This window comes from Leptopilina heterotoma, unplaced genomic scaffold (genome assembly GCF_015476425.1).
Source record: "Leptopilina heterotoma isolate Lh14 unplaced genomic scaffold, ASM1547642v1 Lhet_44, whole genome shotgun sequence".
Taxonomy (NCBI): Eukaryota; Metazoa; Arthropoda; class Insecta; order Hymenoptera; family Figitidae; genus Leptopilina; species Leptopilina heterotoma.
Window position 1 is genome coordinate 3,699,918 of NW_025111084.1, and position 24,509 is coordinate 3,724,426.

At 26.6% G+C, this 24,509-nt stretch overlaps 2 protein-coding genes across 2 annotated transcripts in view; both read right to left on the bottom strand.

Annotated features, from left to right (window-relative positions):
- Positions 1-303: 303 nt before the first annotated feature.
- LOC122506953 lies at positions 304-1,265 on the bottom strand (the record flags this gene model as incomplete). The annotated part of the gene is made up of 1 exon (XM_043619399.1): positions 304-1,265. A coding segment is annotated over one exon (240 nt), but the record flags the coding sequence as incomplete, so codon positions are not given.
- Positions 1,260-24,509, bottom strand: part of LOC122506841 (TWiK family of potassium channels protein 18-like) — a 140,114-nt gene continuing 116,864 nt past the window's right edge. The window contains exons 5-7 of the mRNA XM_043619202.1: positions 5,574-5,779; positions 5,033-5,315; positions 1,260-1,552 (exon numbers count right to left, since the gene is read on the bottom strand). Of these exons, the coding sequence (XP_043475137.1) occupies positions 1,269-1,552; positions 5,033-5,315; positions 5,574-5,779 (773 nt within the window). The 3' untranslated portion in view covers positions 1,260-1,268. The remainder of the gene's footprint in view (positions 1,553-5,032; positions 5,316-5,573; positions 5,780-24,509) is intronic.

Here is a 24,509-nt window from a genome sequence, read left to right on the forward strand (position 1 = left end):
ATTTAAAATTGTAGATAATAATTGAATATTCAAAGCAATATTGCGTGAATTTTTAGTAATAATTGAATTTTGAAATTAATTTTTTTGAACAAGTTTAATTAAATTTCTTTTTATTATTTTAAGTTTTTATTTTCTTATATATTCAAGAATTTACGAATAATTGAAATTTCGTAAAATTGAATAATGTAAATAAATGAATTTAAAAATTGTCAAAGACCTTTTTTCGAAAATTATTAAGAATAATCGATTCAAAGAAGAATTTTAGATACAAATTCTTGAAAATAATTATTGAATTGACTGGTTATATTTTTGTCAGTAGTTATTCCATAATTTTTATTTTTTGGTCTGTAAAGTCCGTATGTATTTTTAAATACTTTCACTGGTTCGAGCCCTGGAAACTTAATTTTTTATCTATTTGCAAGAGACTTTTTGTCGTATTTATATAATTGCTTTTCTTACAGAATTAATTTTCTATAAGAAAAAACTTTCCATTGCTCTTGAACTGTATATATACATATGTATCCTGATATTTAAAAAATACTGAAGACTCGAAATCGAGAGGAATTTCTTTTCTATTATCAAACATCATTTTATACAATTTGTAGAAAAAAAGAACTGTTCTTTTCTCTCGTTTTTAATCTTCAATATAAAAATCATTCTTAACAATCATTACAACATCCTGAAGGCACGAAGTCTTCACCTGAAAACGCCTTTTGAGACATAATTTTTTTTTCAGGATTTCATGGTTTTGAGAGATAGTCTTTTGGTTATAAAAAAAACCAATTTTTTTTAGATAAAAATAATAGGTATAATAAAATAGTGACTATAAAATTCAAAAGCATAAAATGAATTTAATAACTATTATAGTTAATATTTAAGACTCCCTTAAATTACAAAATTTGATTGTTTTTATTTTGCAATTTGATATAAAAAATGCCATGAAATCCTCGATTAGACGCTTGGCGCCTTTTACTCTTCATTTCTTCTTTGTTTTCTAATATATACTTTCAGTTGAAGTTTATGTTTTACATTTCGGTATTTTCCTCGGCTTCTTCATCAACTTCTGGCAATGTATAAACAGCTGGAAGATGACTTATATGATCCTCAAGTTTGAGAATTGGTTTGCAATCTCTCGTAACATCGACCTGATTATATGAATCCTTGAGGATATTGATCTCATTTTCATGAGCGAAAATGCTGATTGGTGGATCGCCGCAAAGACTTTCCTCAGTTACATTTCTATGGCATAAATTGCTTGTGGGAAATTGTCACGATGTGAGGGCAAAAGGATCCGTTGATGTTAATTCATCGACACTGGGACTGGTCTTGACTGGTTCCTGCTTATCGTTCTGGTGGTTAAGTCGATGAACAATTTCATCATGCAGAATATTGAAGCACATTGCCGTCAAAGCCATTCCTGACATTATGTAACAGGAACAGAACCAGATGGTTATATTCTGTGATTCGTGAATATTATAATGTGGATAGGAACCTGGTAGCATGTCGCCAAAGCCAATTGTACTTAAGCTCATGAAGCAGAAGTAACAGGCATCTGAAAAAAGCAATTTTTCTCTTATTATGCAAATTACAAATTATTTTTTTTTAATATATAAATTTCAATTTTTCAATTATTTCAGATTAGAAATTTAAAAAAAAATTAACATAGATACTAAATAATTGTTATTTATAATTTAAAAATTTTTTAATGAAATTCTTAGATTTAATTAATTTCAATATAATTTTTCATGAAATTTCTCGAAAGAATTAAATTATTTTCGTAAAAAATAAAACTCTTTGCAGAAATTCAACTATTTCAAAGACAGTTTTATTAAAATTTTTATGAAGAATTCAATTCTCTTTAATAGAATTATAATTATAATCCTTAAGGAAATTCAATTATTTTCCATCTAATTATAATTGAATTCCTCGAAACAATTCAATTATTTTCAATATAATTTTGATAGAATTTCTCAAAAGTATTCAATTATTATCGTAAAAAATAAAAGTCTTGCACGAATTCAATTATTTCAAATACAATTTCAATAAAATTTCTTGAGAGAATTCGAATTGAATATAATTTTAGTAGAAATCTTCGAAAGAATTCAATTCTTTTTAATAGAATTATAATTAAATTACTTAAAAGAATTCAATTATTTTCATAATACACAATTTTAATTAAATTACGCGAAAGAATTGAATTAAGTTAAGAAAAAATAAAAAATTATTGTCAAGAATTCAATTATTTTCATAAATAATAAAACATTTTACAAGTAATAAATTATTTTCAACTTCAATTTTGATAAAATTTCTTGAAAGAATTTAATTTTTTATTTAATTTTTAATGAAATTTTTCGAAAGAATTAAATTATTTCGAATTCAAAAAATGGCTGAAAAGAATTCAATTATTTTTAAGAATTTTATTAAAATTCTTTGCGAAAATTCATTTATATTATTTTAATAAAATTGTTAAAAAGAATACAGTTATTCAAAAATTGTTTATGTAAAATTCAATTATTTTCATAAATAAAATTCTTCGCAAGAATTCAATTATTTTTAATACAATTTTGATAAAATTTCTTGAAAGAATTCGATTATTTAAAAAAAATTGTAGTAAAATTCTTAGAAAGAATTCAATTATTTTTAATGGAATTTAAATTAAATTATATTCAAAATAATTTTCTTAAAATTCTTCATAAATATTGCAAAATTTTTCATGAGAATTCAATTATTTTCAAAAATAATAAAATTCTTCGTAGGAATTCAATTATTTTCATAAATAATTAAATTCATCGTAGGAATTCAATTATTTTAAACACAATTTTAATAAAATTTCTCGAAAGAATTTAATTGTTTAAAAAAATTTTAATAAAATTCTATAAAAGAATTAAATTATTTCAGATTCAAAATTATTAATCTTTATGTTTAAATAATTGAATTGTAGAAAAACTTTCAGAAAATTAATAAAAATAATTAATTCCGAGAAAAAACTTTAGTAAAAAATTCTAGATAATAATTAAATTTTGGAAAGTATTACAGTTGTTATTTAGAAATAATGAATTTTCGGAAGGATTAAAATTGAAATTAAAAAAATTTTAATTCTTTTTGGAAAAAGAAAGAAGTATTTAAATATTTATTAAACAAAATTATTATTAGTAATTAGAAAGCATATTTTTATATTTTAGAATAAATCTTGAGTAAAAATCGTAGAAAAATTAAATATTCTACAAAATCGTTTTTTTTTTGCTTGTTTTCAATAATCTTTTTAATGATTACTAGTGAAAGAAGTTTTTCAGAAGATGAAGAAGCAAAAATTGCATATACAATTTTTATTCAGGAATCTTGGGTTTATCTAGAAATTAGACTTTTAGTTAGGGATGAGACGTTTCACGAGAAACGTAGATAAGATAATTACTGCTTCTACATTTTGGGGCTGAAAATACACCAACCACAGAGAAGGAAAAATTGATAAAACTTTACCAACAGTACTGCTTCATCAAAAAGGTAGAGATACTATTAGAAGCTCCTGTTAGAAAGAAAAAGTAATGCTTCATCAAAAAAATTGATACTATTAGAAGCTCCTGTTAGAAAGAAAAAGTAATGCTTCATCAAAAAAATTGATACTATTAGAAGGAATAAATTATGAAACTTTTGTTAGAATCAAAAAGAAGTAAAGAAAAAATGGAAGGAAACAAAAAAAGCAAAGGAAACAGAAAGAAATAAAGAAGAAGAAAAAGAAGAAGAGCACTGATAAACCTTGAGGAAACTTTACAACAAAGCTACGAAAACGTAAGAATCATCAAGCACTAATTTCGTCTAAAGCTATCAATTCTTTAAAGAAAAATCTCTAGAAACGGACTATTAGCTGAAGAAGTTTTTGTGAGTGAATCAAAGTAGCTGAAGCATCAAAGCTCCAAAAGGTACTGCGCCTGAGGACCCTTCAGCAAAATTCACTACTATTACACTCCCAAATGGGTAATTTGCCCTGGATAGATTATAATGCCTAAAGCATCTAATGAAAGTAAACTTCTCGCAGACTCCAGGCAAACTGAGGAGCACAATAATGGATGGGGATCAAGTACTGTCTCCTCTCTTTGCTTCTAAGTCTCTATTTTGTAGCATGCTTTCGATCCGGCTAATTAGTGGTTCTGGAACTCCACATTTCCTGACCGCCTTGCTAATAGTTTCAGACTAGTCGCGGTGCCAGGAAATGCACCTCCACTGTCCACAAATCCATTTCCAAATGCCTACTTGGCAGAGTACATGAATTCTTGCTTTGTTAACAAGTTTTTTTTGTTGCTATTTTTGCAGATGTTTCTCCGTCCAAGACTTCTACGCTTATCATCTTTATAGACTAACTAGAAATTTGTTTCATTAACTTTACGTTGTTAACGGTTACAAAAAAAGACAAGTCGAAAAAGTCTATCTCCGGAATATTTTATGAATCACAGAAACATAGAAACTGCTGGACACTGGAACATGTGTCAGACAAAAAGTAAAATTACGAAGCATATTAATGAGCTTTTCCAATAATTCAAGTACAAAAGCAGTCTTGTCAAGATTTTCACAGTCCTTGAGAATTCTCGTAATTTAAATTGTAAAAATAATAACCATTTTGATGCCAAGGGACCAAATTAATTCACAAATTGTCAATTTTCCTTCTGATGAAAATAAGTGTCTACCGAAGATAGATTCAGATAGATTTCAACTATCTTATTATTCTAAAGCTGTAATTTAAAATTCAAAACAGTATTTACACACAATTTTCTTTAATATTTGAGTATCTCTGCCTATAATACCCTCGATTCGGGAATAATATTTATGAATATTTATACTCTCTTAGAGAGCTTTTCACTCTTGGGAGTTAAATTTCCAAGCTTGTAATTTTCCTCTTCATATCGAAAGATAAATTGAAAATTACACTCATTATTTTTTACATTTTCCTCAGAAAGAACAAAAAGGGTCACACAATTCATTGAATACTAATTATGTGACACTTTTTGTATTTAGTCAGAATAATAAATATTTTACGAACCCACAATAGTCCATCCTTCTAATTTATGAAGAGCAAATGCCCCGGCGACAATGTAGCACAACATTGCCCCAAGACATATGCTAATTGGTGCAAGAATTGTAACATTCGGTCTATCACCAGAACCAAGACTTGAAACCTCATCTTTTGGACTCGCTTTTATCTCGACATTTGGATATGTTGAGGCATTCGCCCTCACGTAAAATGGCTCCTGCAGTTGCATTTGTTGTTGCTGTTGTGCCATTTCCTCCTGCTGTCTTTTCTTTCTCATTCGCCTTTCTTTTTCCTAATGGTAAACAAGAAAAAAGAAAGAAATTTAGAATTTATTACTTTTGAAATTTCCTTTTTTTTCTCTCTGTCGATAAAAAAAATATGTCCTTTTTTCTCTCTGTCGATAAAAAATATGTCCTTTTTTCTCTCTGTTGATAAAAAAAATGTCCTTTTAAATGAGAGAGAGCAAAGGAAAATATTTGAATTTAAAAGATAATATTGATAATCAATATATTGTGAAAGCAAGTGGAACGGATAATAAAGTTTTCTATACCTGCATCCGTCTTTCATCGTAACAGCAATAACCACAATTGGAGCAAAGGCAGCAGCAGAGAGCTCGGGTAAAAACGCCCCGGGCGCAACGTGATAATAAACCTCCAGCACTTGATAAGTACACCAAAGTCAAGGGAATTCCCAAACTCGCGTAACCCATTGTCGCGACCTTGGCCCAAGACGATCTCGGAGCTATGCTTCCATATCCTGCGAAGAAAAGGTTAAACAATTAAAAATACTGACCATTTTAATCGAGATCATTAATTCTGAAAATTAATTAATGATTAGCATAACATGGTACAAAATAATGATGCTAATGATCCTAAAGATGTTAATGATGCTAATGATGATAATGATGCTAAGGGCACTAATAATGATAATGATCCTAATAATTTTAATGATGCTAATGATCCTAATAATGTTAATGATGCTAATGATGATAATGATGCTAAGGACACTAATAATGACAATGATCCTAATAATTTTAATGATGTTAATGATGATAATGATTATAATGATGATAAGGACACTAATAATGCTAATGATCCTAATAATGTTAATGATGCTAATGATTCTAATAATGTTAATGATGCTAAGGACACTAATAATGGTACTGATGTTAATGATGCTAAAGATTTTAAACTATCAGAAAGTTTTGAAGTAAAAATACTCGGAAACAAAAGAATGCTTTATTTTGTAGCCTTCCTTGTACGGTTTCCTTCTTTCCCCCAAAAAAAAACAGAATCATTCCATATAAAGAAAAGGAATTTTCTTTTTTGTTACTCGATTACAATTTTTTCTCCTCGGGTCATATTTCTTTGGCCACCTCTTTCCGACTTTGCAGTTCATAAATCTATCCTTAAGAAGATTTCAAGTGAATCTATAGTCTACATCATAAAACTTGAAAATTTGCCTTTGATGTTGGTAAAGCGAGGTGAAAAATATTTTCACTCGTTACAACTTTCATCTCGACAAAGTATGATCAAAGTTTAATCAAGTTTCAAACTATAAAAAATTATTCATTTCATATTAATATTTCATTTATACTGTGCGATAGTCTATTGTTTGAGTGAAACTATTAAACAATTTTTAAATACTGTGATCGATATAATTTCAACTTTATTATTAATTTTTGGTATCAAATTTTTTTCGAGGAGCGCAGTAATCTTTTTTTGTACAAACGATGCGAGAGAGAATATATTCAACTGTCTGTAAATAATTGTGATGCATTGTAGCGCACAGAGATTGCTGTTTGTCTGTAAAGACACGAGCTCATCAGCAAGCGACTCAGTCACCAATCATTTGCGATACGATATTTTAAAGCCCGTTTCGTGCTTCGGAAAGGCTGTCATCATTTCTCAAATTTACAGCAAACGTATGCGATAAAAGCCATTTTAGTATTCCGTCTAGAATCGATCATGTCATATATAAATCGATTCTTCTTGTCACACTTTTCCATCGCAGTTATTGCTTCTGAATTTCATTCATGACACGATTACTTTTTTAGATTTTTTCCATGTTAAATAGCATAAGAAACATGTGGGGTACTGTTCACTGTAAACAAAAGGTTCTAAATTAGAGCTGATTTTCGGTATTAAAATAGAACCAAATGACGATTTAATAACAAAATTGGTACTAAATTAGTACCTTTCTTTTTACAGTGGGGAAAATAGTTTAAAATTAGTTAGAAAAAGGTGAAAAAGGTAAAAAAGTTTAGAAAGATTAGAAAGTTTGAAGAGTTTGGAAATTTGTGAATAGTTCCGAAATGGAATATCATTGAAATCCGCGAAAGTCTTGACTACCAAAACTAACATTGAAATTGCATTAAGTAGTATTATTTCAGATGATCGGGAAATGCTGTATTACCGAGAAATAACTGCCCATTTAATCAATTAAAATTCATGAATTTCCGGAAATGAAAAATAGGTCCGTTTGTTGTAATTAGAAATTTAGAAATTAAGAATTACGAACCACCCAAGTTGATAATTGCAAAATGATTATTGATTGATATAGCATTGATACAGCGTATAGTCATTGATATAGCACATTTCAAAGGCAGTATTATTTAATGCCTAAATCCCAAAGTTTAATACTCCAAATAACTGATCGATATATACGAGTAAATTGCCTCATGTTTACGAGAGCTAAGTTCCACACACCACAGTTTGTATATTCCAATACAATGCCTGATAAGAAGCTCAAAAGTAAGTTTAACGACTTGTAATTTCCTGCCAATCGCCCTGTGTTTGCAATTCGAGAAACAATGTTAGTTTTGAAAAACATCTGGACACATAAAACAGGGACTAAATCATCAATCAGAAATCTGGAACTGTTCACACTTTTTCGAGTTTTCAAAAAAAGGAAACTACATAAAATTAAGCATCAACATAAAAAATTTTTATTATGTAAATATAAAATTGTTTTTCGGAAGTCTGACGATGGTTATAACTCTCTTACAGATATGCATAACTGTTTGTTTTAATGACAGTAGTACAGCACGCTATGAGTGGAAGGCAAGAGGACGAATTGAATTTTGGACACAGTGGATATGTTTATTTGCCCTCTGACTCGGCATCTCGTATTCCAGTGTACACAAAATGTCAATACTACGACGTGAACGTGACCATTTGTTCGTTCATGAATAAAACACTAAAAACCACTCAGGAAATAATTCTCATCAGAGCATGGTTGGCTGTCACATATTCGCGACAATATTGCAACAATATTCTCATATTTGCTTCATCTACCAAACGAAATTCGAAAAAAAAGAAAATTATGTATGTATCTTATCGTAGGTCTAAAAATAAGTGGCAAAGTACATAAATTCTTCATCAACTAAAAATGTTTTAAACCATTCGCTATTGTTACAATGCCCTCCGCAATATCAATATTCCTCAAAAAAGGGATAAAATTGAAAAATACTCTCTCAAATGCAAAACATGATGGTATCGATCTTCACTTTTAAGATAACATCGGAAAATTTCAATAAAGAAGCATTTCCATGAGTACGTTATTCTTTTTTCATATCTTATCGAGAGGGGAACTCTAAGTCAACCTTTATTGTCGGTGCTTTTACTGAATACGAGATTTAATTATCTACCAGCGGGAGCAATGCAAGATCTCAAATATATTGCCGATCTATACTCAGATATACTGGAATAAAAAATTGTGAATTCTCGAGTGTCGATTATATCTTACTGATCCTTAAAATTTTGATTCGAGATTTTATTAAAGGAAGCATCTGGAATTAATCAGATTATGAAATTATCGACAATTTTTTAAGATACTCAATAAAGCCTTTGAACACAGCAACCCTATTACAAGCTGAAGCCTTTCCTAGAGAGAACTTCCTTTAATGTTCTCCACTGTTCTTTGATAAATTAGTTGAAGACGTTCATCTTCAGCTTTGATATTGAAGAAATTAGCCAATAACAATAAAATTAAGTATTCAATTTAATTGAAGGGTTTTATCCACACAATTATGATGCTACAGACTAATAAGTCTGTAGAATAATAGTGATTTCGATTTTTAATTCTTTGAAGAAATGCTTAACGTATTAAGCATTTCTTCAAAGCATTAAAATTCAAAGTCCCATCACGAACGACGAACATTAAACACTAACGAATGTAATCAACTTTGAGGAAAAATTCAGAAAACCGTTAGGAAACAATAAGATCATTAGAATTGGTAACATTTAAGTAGGTTTAAAAATAAAAGTAAATATTAGGTCTAAAATTACATCTATTAGAATTTGAATTTATCACAAGGTAGAAGGTACATACAATATCAAAAAAGGGTCAAGCTAACAAATAAATGAAACGAGGCGCGGGAATATTTATTTTTCAGCGAAGTTAATCCACGTGGACTTCCGCGAAACTGGAGGTAAACTGTCTGGAAAACGAGAAAAAATTACTTGGACAAAATAATAGAACTGTGACACGTCATATAGTGTTAAAGGGACCTAGTTGACCGCTAACGGGATAACCATAGAGAACGAAACGCTAAGTAAAGCGTTTGAAATATAAGAGAAGAAATCGAACGCAAATTGTTACAAACGAGCTCTTTTGAGTGGTCAATTTTTCCACCACTACTCTATTATCTTCCTGAAGCTTTTTTATTTTACTCAACAATGATAGGACTACAAAAAATTTGTTGTAGGAAATTATTTTATAGTATCGGAATCTAAAGGAAAATGGGGATTAAGATTAAAATGTTCAAAAATTTCAAATTCAAACCTTTCCAAATTGAATATTGTTACTATAATTTCTTCAAAATTATTTTCATCATTTCAATTCAATTATTATTTTCAACAATTATTTTCAAAAAAAAATTCTTCTTTAAATCAATTAATTCAATTAGTATTCAATTAAACTTTGTCAAAACAATTAATTCTACAGAATTGTTAGTTAAAAGTTGGAAAAATGATAATTGAATTCTACGAGAATTCAATTATTTAAAACAAAAATAAATAATTTATTCAATAATTAAATGTTTCTTAAAATTTAATTTTTACGAAGTATTGTATTAACAATTTTTGAAAATATTTAATTTCTTTTAAGGAATTTAATTAAAATTTTAATAAAATGTATTATATTAAAGAATTTTATACCAATTTTTGAAAATAATTGAAAACTTTTTGAAGAATTTTATTAAAATTTTTAAAAATAATTGAATTCCTGAGAAGAATTTAAATAATAATTTTTAAAACAATTGAATTCATGCGAAGAATTTTATTCAATTTTGTTTAAATAATTTAAATTTTCCCAAGAATTTTATTAAAATTTTTGACAATAATTCAATTCTTGAGAAGAATTTCGCTATATATTTATAAAAATAATTTAATTTTTTACGAGAATTTTTAAAAAATTTAATTTTGGCAAAGTATTTTATTACCTTTCAAAAGAATTGAATTCTTTTGATGAATTTTGATAGCTATCAAAATAATTGAATTTTGGAAAAGAATTTTATTAAAATTCTTTAGAATAATTGATTTTATGGGAAGAATTTTGTTGTTTATCAAGATAATTGAATTCTTTTTCAGAATTACTTAAAAATTTTTAAAAATAATTGATTTTCTGCGACGAATTAAATGTTATTTATGAAAATATTTTTATTATTGCAACGAATTTTATTATTTAATTGAATAATTGAATCTTTCTTAAAATTGAATTTTTTCCTCAAGTTTTAATACAATTTTTAACAATGATTGCTTTTTTCAAGGAATTTATTAAAAATTTTATCAAAAATATTTGAAATTCTGCGATGAAAATAATTGAATTCCTAAATGAAATTTTACTGTTTACGAAAATAATTGAATGTCTTGGTATAATTTCAATAATGTCTTTCAATAATGTCTTTCAATAATTAAATCTGTTGATAAATTTTATGAAAATAGTAAATATTGAAAATCATTGAATTGCGAAAAACTTTTGAAAATAATTGAAATTTTGCAAAGAATTTTATTAAAATTCCTAAAAATAATTGAATTTTTGGCGAAAAATTTTGCTATTTGTAAAGATAATTGAATTCTTGACGAGATATTCGTTAAAATTTTTAAAAATAATTAAATTTCTTCGAAGAATTTTATTATTTCACTTTCCGTGAAGAATTTTGTTATTTTTCAAGATAATTGCGTTAAAACTTTTGAAATAATTAAATAATATTAAAAAATTCATTCTTGTCAGAAATAGAAAATTTTTTTGAAGGTTTTGTATTAGAATTAGTGGTAATTTATGAGGCAAAAAAAAGACACCAAAAATTTAGAATTTTCTTATGAATTCTAAAAATTTAATTTTTTCCAGTAGTTTTAATAAAAATCCCTGTTTTTCCCTGACCAATTCTAATTTCCCTGACTTTTTCCTGAATTCCCTGTTTTCCCTGACCTGTGGAAAACCTGTTGTTCTTTTTACTTCCTTATTAATTGACCCAAAGATCTTGCAAACTCAACTTCTTGACACTTTATTGGACTTAAACTTTTCCTTTCATAAGAAGCAATTTCCGCTCTTTGTAGCTTCAAATTGTATCGTGGTTTTAATATTAATTAAATAATATTGCATCAACCGGTTATGAACCACAAACTAAGTACAACTTTCCCACAAGTATTTATCAATCTAAAGTAGATTCCGATTGCTCTGATAGAGATCGATCAGACAATACCCTCAAATTATTCACAGTATTAATTCGGATATTACATTTGAATTGAATGAAAATTTTGTAATTTTAATTTTTATGGTGTAAAGAAAAACCACGACAGAAACGAAAAATTTACCACGAATTACGAATATCCCATAAAATGTTCGGTTAATAATAATATTACGTTCATTATTACTGCCATGTAATGATTATATTAATGAATTACAGTGCGGACACATTATTATAACTATGATAGTGTATTTGTGTGTCAAATGTTGCCATTAAATTTGTAGTGATGACATTTTCCTTATATGATGGTTACAGTAGAGCTGCTGTTTACTGCATACTGGTAATATAGGCGTACAGACATTTAATTAAATCCCAAATAATTTGCATAGCTTGTGCACAGAATGTTGTAATAACATCTCGAAGATACTCGAAGATAACACGTTCACGTTCCAGCCAGCTGACTGTAAATGTATACACATATATTTACCACACGCATATTTTCCCCACATTAATGCCCTTTCTCCCTTTGCATTTCAAGTTGGGAAATGGTCACCGGGAATGGAGTTCAAAATCAGGAAATCATAACGCTCGCAACTTCCTGGACACCAGGAAATTCGTGAAATCAAGGATGTTTCAGAAATCATCAAATAAGTATTAGATATACAAAATGTAACAAATGTAACAAATGTAATTATACATTTGTTACATTTTGTATATCTAATTATACTAATTCTTATTTGATGATTGAATACTGGAAAAAATCTAACAATTTCTGGTTCTATTTACAAAATTATTGTTTGTTTTATTCCGAGAATGAATTCAAGAAAACTTCAGCCTCTTTCTCCGCAGTAAATATATTTCTCATATCCACTTACCGAAAGGCATTAGTCTACGTCAAAACTTGTTATAACTGCTTCTGAAAGAGTTATAAGTCGATGTTATTAATACCTTTTCTGGATCTCTCAAGGTTTTTCTATACTTTTATTTATGTAATTCAACAGCGAACAGTAATTTTTCTATACTGCAAACACCATCAGAAAGTGATACTTTTTCTTCTTTTGATCGAGTAAAAATATTTTTTATCTCACGTTTAATGGGAAAAATTTGTCAGATTAAAAATAAAGAACTCATTTTTAGTTTCTATTCTAGAGATATTTGATTAGCAAAAGAAATTGATTTTTATTGATTAGATTTCAGTATCTCTGTAAATTGAACATGACTCGTTAGAGAAGAAACGTTGGAGAGTTGTATATATCGATTGTACTCAAACAAGTGAAATTGAACATCCCTTGGAGAAATTCTTTTCTTTTTTATTTTGTAAGCTTTATTTTTCTCTCAAGACACTGAACCATGAAGCTCCTTCTGTAAAGTATGTCCCGTTCCTGGAGGCTAGAAATGTAGAAAAACCTCATGTCGAATCTTTCTCCTATGGAATCAGTGATTTACGAAGGATCCTCGAATTCGATTTCGGTGACGCGCTTCGGGATTAGGAAACTATGAACGAGAACGACATTGTGGTTTGAAAAATCAGAAGAGATACTTTACAGAATAGTCATATTCTATTTTTCAAACTATCAATAGGAAGATACAACATTTCTCCGTTAAAAAATTTCCAGAGGCGAAAATTTATTGAAAAGTTATTAAAGTGGAATTTCTTTACGAGATTCAGTTGTAATGAGTGACTTGAAGTTAAATAAATAACTGAAGAGATAAATATTTTAGAGAAATTATAAATGATTTGTAGAAATTAAATTATTTTCAAAAATAGGTATTAAAATTCGCTCGCATTCAATTATTTTTCTAAATAATTCATATTTATAGTTATGATAAATTTAATTTATAGTTTTAAGTAAATTTTTTTTTTTTAATCGGACTGGTTATATTTTTGTCAGTTGGTTCGTAAATGGTTCGTAATTTTTCATTTTTAGTCCTTAAAGTCCATATTTTTAAATACTTTCATTGGTTCCCTGATAATTTCATAATTGGAAAAATAGATCACGATGTAAAATAATAATTCAAAAATGTAAATTTTGTTTGAAAGCGAAGTTTACAAGCGAATGCTTCACGTAAAATAATACTCCTCTCGCGAATCTCTTGGTAAATATAATACCAGAAGTGAGGTAATTACCGAGCATGTAATTATCAAACAAGACAGTGAATAAAGAGCATCTACAGAGCTTTGAAAAATTTCCACAGCTTATACAGCGAACAAACATTTCCTATGAGATGCAGAAGGGAGAAATTAATGAAGATTAATTATATGTCAAATATTAAGAAGATCAATAGCAGACATTAATATCTAATTTTGTTTAATAAAACTTTTTCCATTGCTCATGAAAGTAGAGTGATCCTAATATTATCCGTGTACACAAAGATTCCAGATATTGTATTTTTGTTTCATCCCGATTTATCAAATATTGGAAATCCATTAGAAGAACTTGCTAATAGTTTTGTAGACGTGAAACAATGTACTTTAGATGTTATAAACGTGAACGTAGCATGATACAATTATTATCTTGGAGTATCAGTTTCTTAAATGATAAAATTGTGAGATTCTATATATAAATCTCATTGGATGTGAAGAAGTATCCTTGTGAATCGGTGGTACTACATCTTTGAAAGGAAGCGCCTTCAATCTTAACCATTCTCGGCCAGTTTCCAAATAAATTTTCCCAAAGTAATTCCCCTTAATTCCAATCTGTCGAGTCTTACAAACTCTCTTTTTCTCCGCTGGCTGGTCACTTCGATCTTTTCCACAACTCGTCGATGTTCTAATGCACGTAGCGCAATAACGAAAGACATTTACTGATTCATTAGTGAAACTCGCCAATCAATAAGATCACGATACCTCTTGATTGCCTCTTATCAATTTATTTAGTTATTTCATACACGAACTTTTGTGTTTTAGAAACATCTTTTATAGAAGAGAAATTCAATTGATTAATAGAGTGAAAACTAAAAACTGAAACTGATTGATTATTTTTAAGATATTTTTGAAATGATTTAAACATTTGGGAGAAATTTTATTTATGGAATTTTTATGAGGAGAAGCCAGAAGGAAGTCAATAAGTTGTAGTTGGAGAAATTTTTTTTGAGAAAAAGAGATAACGATAAACGAAGCACCGGAAGGTGATAGAGTGAAACTGGTACCGGGGCTTGTAACGAGAGTAACCGGGTTAGTATTCGGTGTGATTTACAGTCTTCTCTCTATCAGCGCCCTCATGTTGGAAGAGCCGAGTGTTCCATGAAATAGAAACATCTTGCAAGGGTCTTCGTGTGGGCATAAGCCAGCCAAGGCCCGAGATATATTTTATGGTGCAACATATCTCTGAAGTGTGAGTTGCCACGGTCGTATGAAAACAGCCACAGCGAAGTACATCATACATCAACACTGTGTCTCTCCGACAACATAGTTCCTCTTTCCTTTCGTTATTTAAAGCCGCAATACCTTCTCACATGCTTAGTTTCTTGTGTGATACATAACCAGTTCTATTCGCATCCTTAATGTACCAACATCTTTCTTGATTGAAATATTTATTGCAATTTATTAGTCATCTAGGGGATGACATTTATTACACATCTACTGTCATCTAAAGGATGACATTTATTCCGCATCTTCTGACATCTATAGGATAGTAGATTCTGTCATCTGTATGATGAAAGTCATACAGATCATACAGATGACAGAATTTACTATAGATTATGGAATCAAGAATCTTTATAAGCAGGAAGTATTTGGTATATTCGTAAAGAAAAAATTATAAACTCTTTTACCTAAATCATAACAGGGTTCGTTGCAAGTATTCGAAACACCAAACACATAAAGGACTCTGAAAAAATTATAAACCCTTTTATCTCAATCATAACAGGGTTCATTGCAAGTATTCGAAACACATACACGAGAGTTAAATTTTAACTCCCCAGGGGATTCTATAAATGTCGCACCTTTTGGGAGTTAAAGTGAAGGGAGTTAAAATGTACACAGTAAAAATAAAAATCAACTCCAAAAGGGAGTTAATTTTATAATTAACTCCCTTTTGAAGTTGATTTTTAACTCGAAAAATTTCACTCCCAACTCCAGTGACTGTTAACTCCCTAAATTTTTTACAGTGTAAAGGACTATCGGACGTGAAGAAAAAAATTATGGTTTTAATTTTTGACAAGATTGTCAAAAATTCAATTTTCTTTATAAATTAGCAAAATTTTTCACCAAAAATTTAATTATTTTCAAAAATTTTAACAAATTTCTTGTCAAAAATTCAATTTTTTTTTATGAATTAGCAAAATTTTTCACCAAAAATTCAATTATTTTCAAAAATTTAAATAAAATTCTTTGCAAAATTTCAATTATTTTCAAAAGTTTTCGCAATTCAATAATTATTTTCAATATTTACTATTTTCATAAAATTTATCAAAAGATTTAATTATTAAAACAAATTTTTTAATACAATTCTACAAAGACGTTCAATTAATGCTATTATTCTTGCAAATTTTATTAAAACTCGACGAAAGAATATTCAATTTTCAGAAACATTCAATATTATTTAATAAAATAATAAAATTCGTTGCAATAATTCAATTATTTTCATAAATAACTTTTAATTCGTCACAGAAAATCAATTATTTTCAAAAAATTTTTAGGTAATTCTGCAAAAGGATTCAATTATCTTGGTAAAGAATAAAAATTCTTCCCATAAAATCAATTATTTTAAGAAATTTAAATAAAATTCTGATCTAAAATTCAATTATTTTGATAAATATCAATATTTAAGAACAAGAATTTAATTTTTTAAAAATCAATAAAATACTTTGCGCAGAAATTAAATTATTTTCAAAATTTTCGAAAAATTCTCGTCAAGAATTATGTTATTTTTATTAATAAGTAGCGAAATTTTTCTCTAGAAGTCAATTATTTTCAATTTTTATAAAATTCTTGGCAAAAATTCAATTATTTAAACAAAATGTAATAAAATTTTTCGCATGAATGCAATTATTTTCATAAATTATTATTTAAAATTCTTCCCATGAATTCAATTATTTTTAAATGTTTTAATAAAATTCTTCAAAAGTTTTCAATTAGGGTAAATGCACTAGTAGTCGGACACTTAAGGATACGATCTTATATTATGCTTTTCTTCTTGAAATAGCAAATATCTACTGTGTTTATAAGCACATTATCAATTAAATGAGTTCTTCAGGATTAAAAATCATATAAATTTGTTACAAATACTTGAGTATTTAATAAAATATAAACATTTTAATGAAAAATTACGAATGCTTTAGTAGTCGGACACTTTTTTTCCTTGTTTCTATAGTCGGACATCTGTCAGATATTTTGGATTTATAAAGTAAAACAGATAATTTTTTAATTGCTATCGGCTAGAAAATGGAATTAAAGCATACTAGAAGTTATTAATATAGTATTTAAATCGTATAAGTTTTAATATTTATGATTAATTATCAGCAAAACTTTGTGCTACTCATTGCGCTACTCGAAAATGGTTGTATCTATAGTCGGACACCACGATTTTTAAAATATTAAATAAAATATTTATTGTTTAATTATTTTGTAAAATAACACTAATTTCATAAAATATAAACTTTACACATTCGTCCAGTATATTTTTTTTAAATAAATATCACAATGTATTATTATTTATTTGCCAAAAAACATGAAAGTGTCCGACTACTAGTACTGTCCGACTATACCCGCACTTACCCTATATTCAAAAATTTTAATATTGAATAATTGAATTTTTGGGAAGAATTTTATTAAAATCTAAAAAAATAAATTGAATTATTTCAAAAAAATTTAATTACAATTGTATTTAAAATAATGGATTTCTTTCGAACAATTTTATTAAAACATTTAAAAATAATTGAATTCTTCGAAAGAATTTAAAAAAAAAACAGTTTTTTAAATAATTGAATTTTTATCGAGGCATTAAAATTAAATTTTTAAGAATAATTACATTTTTTGATCAATTTTTACAAAATTGTATTAAAAATAATTGAAATCTTGCGATGAATTTTATTATTTATGAAAATAATTAAATAGTTCTAAACAATTTTATTATGATTTTCAAAAATAATTGAATTCCTGAAAAGAATTTTATTATTTATGAAAATAATTAAATTATTGTGAAAAATTTTATTAAAATGTAAAAAAAAATTAAATTTCTGTGAAAAATTATGTTATTTTCAAAAATAATTGAATTCTTCACATAAGAACTTTATAAACATTTTTTTATATAATTGAATTCTCGTAGAATTTTCTAATAAAAATTTAATTCCAAAAGAATTACGGTTAAAATTTTAGTTAATAATTAAATATTAAAATCATTATAGCGTGAATTTTTAGAAATAATTGAATTTTGAAAAGGTTTCAAATTATAATCTTTGAAAATCGGAATTTATTATTATTTCGAAGTTAGAGTAACAAAATTTTTATATAAAATAAAAATTTTATTACTGGGTTATCATTTTTAATTATTATAAGTTGTTGAATTTCAAAAGGTTTGAATTTAAATCTTTTAAAAAATTTTAATTCCTACGGCAAAAAATAATGATTAAATATTTATTTAAAAAAGAAGTTATTGATATTTTTGAATAATTTTACTTTTTGAGAAATTCGTAAGTAAAAGTATTAGAATATTTTTTTGAGTATCTAATAATTTTTAGAGTGAATAAGAATATTCTTTAGGGACAGGAAAAAAAATTTAAATTCTCTCTGGATATCAGGGAAAAACAAAATTAGGTTTTTGTGTCAACCCTGCACTAACAACATTCATGCATTTTCCTTTTTTCTTAATATTATGAAAGAACAATTTCTCGTCACGAGATAATTTCGATTTCAACCCAACAGAAATCAATTTTTTATTTTATAAAAGTGATGGCATGACGTAAAAGAATAATATAAGTAAAAGTGAAGGGTCGAGACAGCAAAAACGTTTTATTCGCGAGATAGAAAAGTTCGAATTGCAATTTCATTCTCAAGATTTTTCTAAGTGTTTTTTTCCATACCTTTCACAGTGAAAATGGTCTTTTTACACTTTCAATTTTATTTATCATTTTCTTTGTTGAAAAATGTTTTTTTTTTATAAAAAAACACTGCAGCTGTCAATAGGATATTTACTTGGTTAGTAACCAAGTTTCCAGTGTAAATAAAATTCTATATCGTTCTCACCAAGTTTCTATAAAGTTAGATGAAATTTAAAGCTTATCCCTCGGGTGCAATTTTCGAAAAAAGGGAGGGGGGTTGTCGGACGAAAATTGCTTCTGAAAAAATAAAAAATCTGTTTGATGTGAATTGGGGATAATTTTTTTTTTAATGCGAAAGAAATTTTATTTTTTAAAAATGGATATTCTCTTAGTTTTAAACTGTCATTGCCACCTCGTCAATATAAATGCAGTCAATTGCATTCCGTCTAGTTGAGTTTTGAATTAAATTTCATGTCGAAACAACGGTTCAAGTGAAAAGCTTTTGCGTTAATTTTCCAAGCGGTAACAAAAAATGGATTATTAGAAAAAGTGCCACACGAAAGATGCCACATACTGTAAAACATACATACTGTTGCTTCAATATGTTTTTTGCATTAACTTAGTTCTAGTGAAATTTTATGCATCTAATTAAAATTTTCCTCTTTTTATCGAAATAGGTTTTTATATTAATTTGTTGGATTATAGGTGAAAGCAGGAAATTTTTCAAAAGAATTTTTAAATATTCTTTACTTTAAGGATCAACATAAACACTATTGGATACTTATTCGTATATAAAATAGCAGAAGTAAATGGAAGTAAATAGAATTGTAAAAGTTCTGTATAAGTTCTGTATTATGGTAGAAAAAGTAAGTAAAACTTTATTAAAATTTGTTCGTAATAAGTATAACGTTTCAAGTTTTAAGGAAGTTCATTAAAGTGCAGGAATGGAAAATCTTAAGATTACTTCATTCTCCTTTTTTCAGATGCAAGGCTGTTTGAAAAAAAGAAAAAAAAGTTTTGTGGTGTTCCATTTTCTTCTCATATCGCAGGCCTTACCGACTTGCCCTCGAGTACAATAAAAGTTTATTTTCTCTCGAACTGCTCGTTAAACTGCTTGTTTTACTCGCGCTTTTGCCAAACGTTTTACAACATATTGTCATGTCTTGCCATGCGTTTAGACTATAGAAGCACCAAAGGGCTTCGAAAGACTACAGCAAAAAAAAAAAAAGAAACAAAAAGAAAAAAAAACTTTAAATTCATTTACGAGTAAGTGCGATGAGAAATTTCCTTTTACGATCCTTTCAGGGAAATGAAACATCCCGGAATTATACTCTACAGAGTACGAACGAGTAATTACGTTTACACTTCTTGTACTATAATGAGATTTTTTTTGCCTAGTGAAGAAGAATTGTCAGGGGGGGGGGGAAGTGTCAATAGTCGAAAAATTTGGTTCTTTGTAAAGATTTAATAAAAAAAAACATTTGTCGAAGTTCTGCAATAATATTAATTTTTGCATTAAAATAATCTCCGTATTCTTTCATTCATTCATTTAATTTATGTCCGTTAATTCATTTAATTCTATCCGTAGTTCGAAGTTACACTGAACAAAAAAATTATTTGATTCATATATAACCGATTAATTGAATATTATCAATTAAATATTTACTTGAATCAAATAATATTTACTTGAATCAAATAATATTTACTTGAATCAAATAATATTTATTGGAGTCAATTAAATGGTATTTGAACCAATAATTTCAGTATTTGAAGCAAATATCATTTAATAGACTCCAATAAATAAAATTTGATTCAATTTAATATTTGATTGATAATAATCAATTAATCGGTTATTTGAATCACATAAATTTTTTTTCAGTGTAGTTTCTGTGTATTTATTTATTTATTTATTTATAAATGTATGCTTTTTTTCTTTTAAAAAAAAAGTTTGACAAATCGAAAAAACTTAGGTATTTTTTCACGATTTATAATAAAATAATATTACAAATTAGAAAATTAAAAAAAATTATAATTAACAAATAAAAAATATAACCATTTTGTTTGTTGTATGCTTTAATTGAAAATGAAACTAAAAACTTTTGAATTTTTAGAAAATAAAGAAAAAAATTTTATTGAAAAAAATGTTATGTTAAATTTATTGATAATTATTCGAAAACAATAATTTCTTTTTAATATTTTAAATATTTATTATTATTTTTCCGTAGGAATTAAAATTCTTTAAAACATTCAAATTCAAACTTTTTTGAAATTAATTAACTTTCAAAATATTGTTATAAAACATAATTCTAAAGAATTCAATTATTTAAATACAAAAGATTATTTATTGAATAATTGAATGTTTCTTAAAATTTAATTCTTATAAAGAATTTTATTAACAAATTTTTAAATAATTGCATTCTTTTGATGAATTTTAATAAAATTCTTTAGAATCGTTACATTTTTCAAGGAATTCGATTGAAATTGTATTAAAAATAATTGAAATTCTGCGATGAGTTTTATTATTTCTGAAAATAATTGAATTATTAAGAAGAAACTTATAAAAAATTTGTAAATATTTGAATTCTTGGGAAATTTTTATTATTTGTGAAAATAATTAAATGTTTGAGTAGAATTTTATTAAAATTGTTTTTAAATAATTGAATTATTTTGGGTAATTTTATTAAAATAGTTGATAGATACATAAAATCATTGAAATGAGGAAAATTTGGGAAAATAATTAAAATTTTACCAAGAATTTGATTAAAATTTTTGAAAATAATTGAATTTCTGCAATCATTGCTCCAAAATTCAATAATTCTTTTAGTGCTTTTAACTAAAATTCTTTTTATAAATCTCTTATTTTAATCTCATAAAGAATGTTATCAATAAATTTTTAAATAATTAAATTCTTTTGACGAATTTAAATAAAATTTAAAAAAATAATTACATATTTCGTGGTATTCGATTAAAATTGTACTAAAAGTAATTGAAATTCTGCAATGAGTTTAATTATTTATGAAAATAATGGAACTAATGCTTAGAAATTTATAAAAAAAAATTGTAAATAATTGAATTCTTTTGGAAAATTTTATTAAAATAGTAGATATTGAATATAATTGAATTTAGGAAAATTTTTGCAAATAATTGAAATTTTGCCAAGAATTTTATTAAAATTTTATTTAAAAGAAAATATAATTTTGAAGAAGAATTTTATTATTTATAAAGAGAATCAAAATTGTGACGAGAATTTCTTTAAATTTTTGAATATAATAGAATTTCTGCGAAGAATTTTATTACTTTTGAAAATAATTAAATTTTTGCAATCATTTGAAAAAAAAATAAAAATTTGCAAAAAATTTAAGTTCTTTAGAAGTTCTAATGAAATTCATACAAAATTGAATTTTTATAAAATTTGAAATTAAAATGTTTTGAAGTTCATCTATTTATGAAAATTGTAAACGCAACTCTTTTAAAATTAAATTTTGAAATATTTAAGTAAAATTATTCATTAAATAATTTATTTATTTTATAATAGTTGTTCAAGGTTTATGTTATTTAAAAAGAAATTTTTGTCAGAAATTGAAAAAATTGAATGTTTTGTATTAGAATTCGTGGTAATTTTATAGTTTATGAGTCAAACAAAAAAGACCCAAAAATTCAGAATTTTCCTATGAATTCTAAAAATTTAATTTTTTTCAGTACTTTTAATAAAAATCCCTGACATTTCCTTGAATTCCCTATGTCAGAATAAATGATTATTATAATTACAATAATATTAAAACTATATATATTCCAATTCATATTTTATTTTTAATAAAATAATTGAATTAAAAATTTTTAGGTTCTATTATTTTAAAAATTGCTAACTTTATTTTAAAAAGTGAGTGAGAAGTCAGTTTAATGGTTGCTAGTTTTTTGCATTAAAATGCTGTATAATTTATATTCTGGAAGTACACGGTTGATATAAAAAATGATGTGGACACGAATTCCCTTAACATTATTCTCAATTAATCGTTTTTCTTACAAGATTTATTGTAAAAAGTGAACTTGGGGGGGCTTTGCAGACAGGTGAAGAATGCGAAGGATGAAGTTAATGTGAGGTATTCTGAATGTAAGGGGGTTGGGAGAGGCGAAAGATTGAGCTCCACCTAGACCTATCCTAGTCACAGTCCTGCGGACAGGGCGTTGAACGATCAATACCAAACTTGGCCGAGAGGTCGACAGTTTTGGAATAATACGGATACAAGGTCCTTTCGAAATCCCTTCACTCTTGTCCTCTTTGCTTACAATAAACCCCTTTCGACCAGAATCTCTTGTCGAACCAAGTGATACACTCCCAGCATACATTCTCCCCTTTTCTTCCTCAAAAAAGTTTGTTTGCCTCGTGTGCATTTCAAATGAAATCGTAGCTCTTGGATCACAGAACGAAAAATATTGGAACTTGAAGAAAATTGTACACGAAACTTGAATCAAATTTCGCAAAGTTTGCGAATTTTTTCAACTTTCTTTAGAAAAATGTAAAACTCAAGATTAGTATTTGATATGTAAGAAATCAAATTTTTATTTTCCAAAAACTACTTTCTGAATTGTTAAATAAAATTAATATTTAATCACATTGAAATTATTAATTCGTCTTATAAATAAGGAAGAAAATGTCGCATGAATATTGTGAGAGAAAATAATTGCAAGTATTTATTTAACGCGAAACGAGAGTCTAAAAAATATTTTTCCCTATAATACTTTGGCTTCATCTATTGTAAAATGAAACGATTTCTAATAACACACAGTTTTCGTATCACATTTTATGAATAATACAATTTACGACCGTTAAAAGACGACGTATACTGTAATTATTCTTGGGGAAAGTTTAGAGCCTCGGAGGAATTCATTAACAAAGGGAAGTTAAGCTACGTATCGTAACAAGTATGAGTATATGGAGTGTTATAAAGATTTTTATTATAGACAAGAGTACCTGAAATCTAAGGATAAGATATGACCAGTTATATATGTCCCTTTAGTTCTTATAACCCGTTCATAAAAGAATCACTACGTTATCGCACTAGAAACTAAATAAATTTATCTTGAACCGAAAAAAATTCTATTTTTGGTGTGTACTAGCAAAATTAAGGTTTTACCTATCTTCACTTTTTGTGGGATTTATAATTAATAATTGTTTCGTGTTTTTCTCCTTGACTTCCTTAGGTTAATTTGTGGTTCTGCAAGAATTCATTGAAATTTTCTGCTTAAACTTCTGCTTTCGGTCGAAAATAATTGAATTATTGCGGAAAATTCTATTCAAAATTTTAAAAAAGAATTGAATTTCGGTGAAAAATTTTATTATTTTTAAAAATAATTGAATTCTTGTGATGAATATTGTTATTTATTAAAATAATTGAATTTTGCAAAGAATTTTATTAAAATGCCTCAAAATAATTGAATTTTCGGGAATAATTTTGTTATTCATCTTTAATAATTGAATTCATTCGAAGAATTATTTATGTAAATAATTGAATTCTTCCAAAGAATTTAAAGAAAAACAAATTTTTTATAGAATTGATTTTTTCGAGGCATTGAAATTATATTTTTCAGAATAATTACATTTTTCGAGCAATTCCTGTAAAATTGTATTAAAAATAATTGAAATCCTGCAATGAATTTTATTATAATTATGAAAATAATTGAGTAGTTTCTAAGAATTATATTAAAATTTTCAAAAATAATTGAATTCTTGAGAAGAATTTTATTATTTATGTAAGTAATTAAATTATTACGAAAATTTTTATTTAAATGTTTAAAAAGAATTGAATTTCTGTG